At 35.3% G+C, this 9,199-nt stretch overlaps 1 protein-coding gene across 1 annotated transcript; it reads right to left on the bottom strand.

Moving 5' to 3' along the window:
* Positions 1 to 4,992: 4,992 nt before the first annotated feature.
* LOC110021266 lies at positions 4,993 to 8,780 on the bottom strand. Its single transcript, XM_020719689.1, has 2 exons — positions 8,697 to 8,780; positions 4,993 to 6,747 (listed from the first exon to the last, which is right to left on the bottom strand). Exon 2 carries the CDS (start codon positions 6,711 to 6,713, stop codon positions 5,304 to 5,306), a length of 1,410 nt encoding a protein of 469 aa, XP_020575348.1. The 5' UTR covers positions 6,714 to 6,747; positions 8,697 to 8,780; the 3' UTR covers positions 4,993 to 5,303.
* Between the last annotated feature and the right edge of the window lie 419 nt (positions 8,781 to 9,199).

The raw sequence follows: 9,199 nt of genomic DNA, 5'->3' as shown, positions 1-9,199 counted from the left end.
AGATCTCTGTCTAGACTCAACCAAATCACATGGGGTTTGTTTCTAGACCTTCATCTACTTAAGACGAACACATCTATATGGTTAATCAAGTATGAAATAAAGCCATTACATATGGAGAGTTAAAATAAGCTCAGGTTAGGGTTAGAGCTCAATACCTTTGTCTGAGAGGGGAGGCCTCAATCAGATGGTTGTGGTAGCTTCGATTGAGTCCAATGAACCTCCAGATGAAGTCCCAAACCCTGGTGAATTTTCTAGCTATGATTTCGATCAAGGTGGATTTCAGGTGTTGGTCTAGAGCTATCCTAGAGGTTGTTTCAGAGAGGGCTTTGATGGGGAATCAACTCTTCTTGCTCTAGGGATGGTGTGTGCACAATTAATTTGAATTTGGTGGACTGTAAAGAGATGTCCTGATCTGAGCTGAAAGTCTGAGCTTAAAATTGGGCTCTCACAGTGAGAATCAAAGTGGGAAGATGGTTGGATTGAGCTTAAGGATGCTTGGAGAGCCTCTTGTGAGATTTTGACAGAGTTTCCCCAAGGATTTTTGAACACCTCTCCTTTGGCCATAGAGGGGGCTGATTAAATAAAAGGGCATGGGCTGGCCACCAGGGCCAATTGATGGGTGCAAAGAGTTTCTTAGGTGGAGGGTTGAGGAGATTTGAAAAGCAATTAGGATGAGCTAGCCTCTAGTGTTGAAATTAGGTTTAATTTAAGGGTGGTGGCTCACGGTTTTGGCATTTTTTGGCGAGTAGGGTGGCTGATCAGAGCAGGGGAGGTGGTTAGGTGAGCCAGAGAGGGTTAAGTATGATTTACCCCTAATGGTTAGTGATGATGGAAGAGATTTCTTGGTTAAGGCCCAAAAATGGGATACAATCCCTTAATTTAGGGACCCATTGGTCCATAGCTGATTTTGGTGGATTTATGATGGTTCAACCTGGTCCAAAGGAGGAGCTTAGTGGCTGTGGGGGTCCTTGGTTGACCAATTTGGTTTGATTAAGTCAATTTAGGTGAAGGGGTTCAATTTGGGTCAAAATGGCTAGAAGTTGGGTTTGGGTTAGGCTAGCCATGACATTGAGCTCAATTGATTAATCAATTTGGTGTAGATGATTGTCATGAGGAGTTTATAAAAGATTTAGAGTGATTTTGAATTGGTTTGGAGGTTCAATTTGGAGGATTTTGGGCATTTGGTCAATTTGGAGTGAAAAATAATTCATGCTTATCTCCAAATAAGGGATAATCTTTGGCTGCATCACTGGGTTAGGTCAAAATTGATGGTTCAAAATGTTCTATAGGAATGTCATGAAGAGTTTTCAGCATAAATTGGGTGTCAATTTTGGGGTTAGGGCATTCAATTTGGTGGTTAGGTGTCAATTTTGGGGTTAGGGCATTCAATTTGGTGGAATTTGGAAACATAGCCAATTTGGGGCAAATTTGGGGATTTTGAATGTGGGTTGAAACTGAGGCTTGGCCAAGGCCAAATGAAGGTCCAATTTGATTTTTAGTCAAGAGGTCTTAAGGAAGCTCTAGAAGCAATTTAGCAAAGTCTCCCCAATGAATTTCAAGCTCTCCTCCTTTGGCCATGGAAGGTGGGTTTAAAATTGGGCCTTTTTTATTTGAATGAAACTGGGCTTGTAATTGGATCAAATTGTGCTTGAATTTTGTTTAAATTAGAATTGGGGATGCTAAATTTTTATTTAGAATTGAAATTGGGCAAGATTAGGGTCTATTGGGCCAAAATTGGAGGTGAATTTGGAGAAATTGGGCCTTTAAGGGCAAATTGGGGCTTTTTGGTCCAAGTGGTCAAATTGGCTAAATTGGGTTCAATTAAAGGGTATAAACTGGTTTTAGGGACATTTGAAATGATTTTGAGGGTTTTAGGAAAGTTTGGGCTACCAAGGGTATTTTTGTAATTTTGGCAAATTTGAGGGTATTTTGGTAATTTTGGAATTTTTGTATTTTGGACAATTTGGGAAATTTCAAATGGTTTGAGATGATTTTTGAATAAGTTTGGGTATTTTGGATGAGTTTGGGAATTTTGGTCAAATTTGGGGTATGGGGGTGTTCAGGTAATTTGGGTGGATTTGAGGGTAAAAAGCCAAGTTGTATATTTTGGTAGAATTAGGGTGCCAACCACCTTATATGAGCTATGGATCAATGAAATCCTCATTTGGGTCCTCTATGTACTGGCCTTAACTAAACTCTAGTGTAGGGCCAGTGGGTCTAGGGGACCATCTACATGAGTTTCCCAAAAGATCAAGGGATCAAAGTCAACAAATATGGGTTTTAGGGTTGTAAGTGAAAGTGGGTGCAAGTGAGTGAAAGTGAGTGAACTAGCTCCATAAAAAACACCCAGGGTCAACCTTAAGGCCAAGCAGTCCTATGGGGACTCCCCTTGAGCTTCCTCTAGAGTGGCCCCACATACTAAATGCTAGAGGTTAGGACCAGCATATGAAACTTTAAGTTGAGCACAGAAGGGTTCAAAGTTTCTAAAGGTGAGAGTTCCTTTTCTAGTTTTCTAGGAATAGTCAAAGGAATTCTTATGGCTAGACCTTAGGCTACTAAAGAGGGAAAACTAAACCTCAACCAAAAGTGAGGTTAACAAATCAGAAAGAGGGGAATTACAGAAAATGCTAGGTTAATGAAAATTTGATTCTGAAATGATGTTTGCATGCCTTTTTACTTCAGTTAGATAATCTTGTTAGAGAATCATGAAGTCCTACATGAGAACCATTAATATTATTGAGTCCTAGTTTGGTATGAGAGTATTTGAGGGCAAGTAATGTATAAGTTTTGGGAAATTGATATGAGATAAAATTTATGTTATTTTTCCACCAGAAATACTAGTTTTTTCTTACTTAAAAATCATGATTTATACTTGTGGAGGTTTTATGGTGATATTTGACATTTTATAGGTATCAAGTGCACACACGAAGTCATCAAATTTAGAGGACCGATGTAGTTGCATCGGACCTTGGGTTAATTACGTCGGGTTCAGTGTTGATCTTGCGTAACTACGCAAGACCTTGGTGTAGCTACTTCGATTTTTGTGTAACTTTACTGACCATGGGTGTGCTTATGTTGTTGCCTAATGAGGACCAAATTGACTTGATTTTGCATGAAAATTTTGGCAAGAGCTGCATATGAGAACTTGAGCATGATCTTGGGGGAGTTGGGCAAGCTTTGGAGGTTCTCTTCAGTAAGAATTGGGGTTTTACTTCAAACCTTAGATGCTCTTTTCTTCTTTCTTTGGCGAGAAAAACTCTAATGTAGTTTTTCTTTTGACTTTTGAGAGTTTTCGTATGAGAGATAAGTTGAGTGATAAGTGTGAGAGAGATTATGGAGAGTTTATATTTGTAAAGCGGGGAGTTGATGTATTGCTAGGGGTACTTAGCTTGGTTATAATTTGTACCTTCTTGTATTTGTAACTTTAAATACTTTCAATGAAATTATTCATGTTTTTTTCTCTCCTGTCTAGTAGCTAAATCTACTTTCATGTTCCTGTGTAAAGATAGTTTTTATTGATGTTTTACAATGAGTTTTTTTTTTCATGTACATTTTTTGGTGCTTTTGAATTATGCATGGTGTTGTGTTAACTTTTTTTATCATCATTTACTTATAATATGATCAATTAGGTAGTTAAACTTCTTGTAGTTTAGAAATTCTAACAATTGCCTAGAAAAAAAAGTAGGTTAACACACGATAACTTAGTGGAATAGACATATTGTCAGTACAAAATTGTAACCCAGATAGGGAATCCAATGAATCCTAGGAAACGCTGAATTATTAAATATTTGTTTGTTGTAAAATTGCTTCCAACTCTTCTTATGACCTAGATATAAACTATGGAGAATTGTCCCCGGTTGTCAACTCTTCGTAGGGGAACTCATAGGAAAATATAGATAAAACATTATACCATTGTCTTAGGAGCATGAGCCTCATTACCTCTGAAGGACTCAAGGTTGTTATTTGTCATTTCTATTTACATTTATTTTGTGTTTACTACGTCATTTAGGTTTGTTAGAGATTTTTATTCTTGCATTTTAATTACTTCAAACTAGATTCAGTGATTTAATAAACTAGAATTTCTTCTGTTAGAAACATTTTAATAATATTTTATTCTTGTGATTTCATGTGGTTTACTTATTTCTCTTGGTTGTTATTTGCATGTGTAGTATAGAAAATAAATTTTGGGAATACTATTGCAAAATTTGTGCCTTAGAGAAATACTATCTAAATTTTAGACTTTAAAATAAAATTATAAACTTAACTAGGCTTCATTGAAATTTTAATAATATGCAAAGAACATAATTAAAAGTGGCACTAATAATCATTATGAGTTGAATTAAACATTAATTCCCTAATAACTAACCTTTTACTACAATTAATAATTCTCATTTATAATGACTTTTAAATACAAACTAATTGAGTACATATAAAATTAATTCATCAATCAAATAAAATTTAATAAATATCAATCTAAATAATTTAATTAAAGTTCGAATCCTTTGAACTATAATATTTTGGATAAAATTATAAAGTGATTGAGTAATATGATTTAAAAAAGAATTAATATTCAAAATCATTAAAAGAAATGAACAAAACCAAATATAATAATCAATTGAAAAAGAGAAAAGAAAATAAAGAAAATAAAAAGAAGTTCAAGATCTTAAAGATAAAAAATTGAAGAGCCTTTGAGGAGAAGCTCGAGGTTAAGATATAAATTTAAAATTTGTATTAATCATCTTTCATAAATATAAAGAATTAAAATTGAATTAGAGTGACTAAATTAAAATTATTTTATTGAATAGTACAATTGAATTATATGTATTTTGTGAGAAACTAATCTTTTAAATAAAAAGTGTTAAGGCAAACAATCAAAATTATTACTTTTTAAGACAGTTTGATAGCAATCATTGAGCTTCAACTTAAGCAACAAATAGCTTCCGAAAACCTCTCACAACACTAAATAATAGGGATTCATAAAAATTGGACCTAATTACTTGGTAAAAAACTTACAACAATGGGGTTTAATTTCTAAATTTCAAGCTTACAAAATAATACAAAAAAAAAAACTCCTTGGCAATGTAAGTATGATATTACTTTTAAAACCGACTACAATTCTGTACAACTGTTTTCATTATACATTATTTTTGCAATCCACCAAGGCAATTGAGACTTCTACTGCCTAAACCAACAGAAAAGTTAAATAAACTAATGAACAAGAACGTTTAACCAAAATCTGAATTGGAAGTCTACACCACACTACTGTTTTCCCTTCATTCCTCCCTCTTCCTTCCCAACCATTTTCAGCTCCTTATCGCCCTCTCGGGCTGCTCTTCTTCCATCTTAATTAATGTCTGAAGAGGTGCCCTCATCATCTCATCTCTCACAGCTTCACCATCTTCTCCTCTTCCAGTTTTAACCATCTCCATTTCCTTACCTTGCTCTACTCCACACTTGTTTCCTGCTTCAGACTCCAAGTTCGACATGATCACCAGACCAGCTCCATTCTCACATGGCAGAATATTTATAACTGTCTGACTTCCATCCTCACTTTCATTCCTGTAAAAACTATCATTCTGAACATCATAAAAGTTTCCAGTTCTCACCTCCTGTGCCAGTGAGCACGACCAACAGAAGAGCCATTGCATGAAATCAGTACAAGCTAAGAACCCAAAGCAACAAGTATTACCAGGAAGCTTAAATCTCTTCCTCATTTGAATCCTCCAAAATCCTCCATAAAGAAATCCAAACAGGCATAGAACAATTCCTATAATCCCCACAACGTCTCTGATCGCTTCATCATTTATATTAAGCGCTGTTACGCTAAAGACTAATAATGGCGCGCTGCAGAGGAGTATGAAAGTTATGATATGGACATACATGTTGCCAAATCCAAGCCTTTCCATATTCCATCCAAAAATGCAGAAGGTGCAGAAGAAGGAGAGGCAGTAAACAGTGAGATCATTCCAGCAATAAAAGAGTCCTCCAGCCCACTCAGGTGAAGTTACCTCCACACTCTTGCTGTATAACTTCAACTCATTCTCCTCATTGTTGCTCCGCTGTGATTCTTCATCACTCTCGGATTCAGTCCTCCTTCCTAGGGGGCTGAAAACTGCGTACAGAGCAGCAATAATGGGTGCTCCAGTTCCAAGAGCAATGAAGAGAATCTGTGGCCAATCTGGCCTTGTATTGCTTGTATATGCCCAGTAAAGAGCACAAAGGCCATACTGAGAGAAGCAAGTGATTTGAAGAAGGAAGACAACAAACATGATATGAGCCCTCTCATGTGGCTTTTTCGTTCCATTCTTGCAGTATACTTTTCTTAGCTCAAGGATATCATTTGGTTTCCAGTGACATAGAAGAACTAAATGGTGGGAGATTCTGGGGTGCTGATACAAACACATGATGGTGAATAATGCGTTGAGAATTTGGTTGAAGATCTCAGTCCATTTTTTTCTAACAGAGCTCTTTGGGATGGTTTGGTTGAGGATGCCAGTCATGAGTAAGAATAGGACAACAAGGCAGGCAGCCACAAAAAAGAGCCAGAAAAGAAGAGCTATGTTCATTGGGTGCTTGGCCCACTTCTTACTGTATCTAAACAGGGACCCCCAGTTGATTTTTCTAACAAATGGGACTCGGAAGCGGCGGCGACCACCATCCCTAGTGCTGGATGTTGTATCTGGTGTTGGTGGATTGCTGCTCATGTTTTGCATCTGATTTTGATTTCACCAACGGAAAGAGAAGGAACTGGAAACAAAACCAAAAGTTGAGGAGCCTGTTTTCTTATGGTTTAGCCTGTTTTCTTATGGTTTAGCTTATGGTTTAGCTTAAAAAAAAAAAAATCAAGGAACCATTTTTTTCCGTTGTCTCTGGTTAGAATTTCAGTTTTTATAGCATTTTTTGTTACAAGGATCAATACAAAGTGTTACAAACATTGAGAAAGTTGGAAAGATTGTTCATCATATGGCACCCCTAAGTGAAAAAAATATGTATAAAAATCATAGTTTATATAAAGTGAAGCTTATCTGTACTTCTTAGATTTTGTGATCCTAATTATATAAGGCTTTTTTATTATCTAGTGTTGAAGCTTATGTAATGCAACTTAAATTTAGAAAAAACAATTATGACATCTTGATTTGTAGTCTTCTCATGTGAGCCACTACTCCACATTTACCTTTTTTTTTCAACATAATGAATTATTCAAACTTGAGACCTATTCTTTGTTATTATTCTTTCACTAGTTATATAAAAAGCTATAGTTTATTTGAGCTAAAACTTATGGTTATTACTTTCTCCTATGAATTATCAGTTTGATAAATTAATGCATCATCTCTGTCAAAAGAAACATCTAAGAAAGTTTATCCTTAAATTTTTAATTGCAATAATGGTAGAAAATAAAATTCCGCTCTGCATAACACATTAACAAAAAATTTACAAATAATACCTGAAATTTCTTTTCAGCTTTTCTTTTTCTTTTTTTTTTCTGGCCATATCAACTTCATTACTTAAACGCTGACACTATTGACTTGTAGGCTGCTTGCATCTGTTCGTTTGAAGTTGAAGCTCTTTTGGTTTAAATTATTTCTTTTCCTTCATCATCTAATTGATCAATATAAACCTCTCTTCTAACTTTTTTATTATTTTCTATCTGTCCTGAAATATCAATTTTATCCCTCCTGAAGTGCCACTTTGCCCTTCGTTGCCTGTCTTTTTCTTCTTCTTCTTTTTTGACCTTATCAACTTCATTACTTAAAAACTGGCACTGCTGACTCGTATGTTGTTCGCTTGAAGTTGAAGCTCTTTTGGTTTAAATAATTTCTTCTCCTCTATCTTCTAATTGATGAATATAAATCTCTCTTCTACCTTTTTTTTTTTTATTTCCAATCTGACACTCTTGAAATATCAATTGTATCCCTCATGAAATACCACTTTGCACTTCGTTGCTCTTAACACCTCCCACACTGGGACTAGAGAGACAGTCTGCCCCCGCCACCCGCCCAAGTCCCGGCTCCCCTGAGTTCAATCAATTTCTTCTTCCTCTTGAAATCACTAAGGTGATGTTTGGTATCCTATTTTAGGCTGGATTAATTTCAACAAACTTATTTTTGGGGACTGTACATCCTATTGTTTTTATAAATCCAATTTCAGTCCGGTATTAGCTAAATTCATGTTTTTTAAATCACACAATTCAAAGAATTTAACGAATCTAAAAGTATTTATTCTCCTATAAACCTTAAATCACGGAAAAAACAATAAAACAGTATATAGTCCAGAAAAATTTACTCTGCAAGTTTTAGCCATAAAGATTTACTAGATCTGGATCAACTGGATTTACTAAAAGCCCAACTTGAATTAAATACCTACTTGTATAAATATTTATTTTTTCTATCAGCCTGTTCTCGTAAGCTTTCAGAAGTTACAAACAAATATCTAAACTTCTGACTGGTTAAATGAATGATTCAGTATGCATATTCATGGAGTTTCAATAAAGTAAATCTTCGTAACCAAAAAAACAAAAAAATCGAAAGAAAACCCGATCTTTCAAATTCTGTAACAAGATTTTGATCTTTTAGTACCCTGAATCTGCAGCACTTCACAGTTTGAAAAATCCATTCCGTTTAATCTCTCAGAAATCAATCGCACCCTAAACCCTAAATGAACAAGACTAGAAAGAGAGAGGAAGAGAGATGCAGTACCTTTCAATCTGATGTCTGGGGCTTCCCTTCTCCAGCGTGCGAGGTAGAGCAACAAGTCTCCTCTATATAGAGGTAAGACTATAAGAAAATTTTGAATCCCGACATCTGACCCAAAATTGACAATATTAATTTGAAGGATTTACAAAAATACCAATTCAAACATCTAAAATTTAATATTTGTGAATAATAATTTAACATTATAATTATAAATAACTACATATAACCAATATTAAAATATATATTAAGGGTTGGATAAATAAATATTAAAATTTAAATATTAGAGATAATTAGGGGTGTAAACGAGACGAACACGAGCTGAAAGCCAGCCCAGGCTCATCTCTCGCTCTCAGCTCGTGTTCGGCACGTTTATATTTCGAGCTCAAAAAGTGTGTTCGTGTTAAGCTCATTTGTTTAGCTAGCCGAACACGACTCGTACACCAACAAAAAGTCGTTTTGACAATCCAAATCACGTAGCCATAAGATGTTAAGATTTGTGACAAGAT

The sequence above is a fragment of the Phalaenopsis equestris genome, unplaced genomic scaffold (assembly GCF_001263595.1).
Source record: "Phalaenopsis equestris unplaced genomic scaffold, ASM126359v1 Scaffold000125, whole genome shotgun sequence".
In the NCBI taxonomy this organism is placed as follows: domain Eukaryota; kingdom Viridiplantae; phylum Streptophyta; class Magnoliopsida; order Asparagales; family Orchidaceae; genus Phalaenopsis; species Phalaenopsis equestris.
The sequence above is the reverse complement of the archived record's forward strand: the minus strand, read 5'-3'. Positions and strand labels throughout refer to the sequence as shown.

What these genes read in the sequence shown, in the direction of transcription:
- LOC110021266 (XM_020719689.1), bottom strand. Translation starts at nt 6,713, where the DNA reads ATGCAAAACATGAGCAGCAATCCACCAACACCAGATACAACATCCAGC.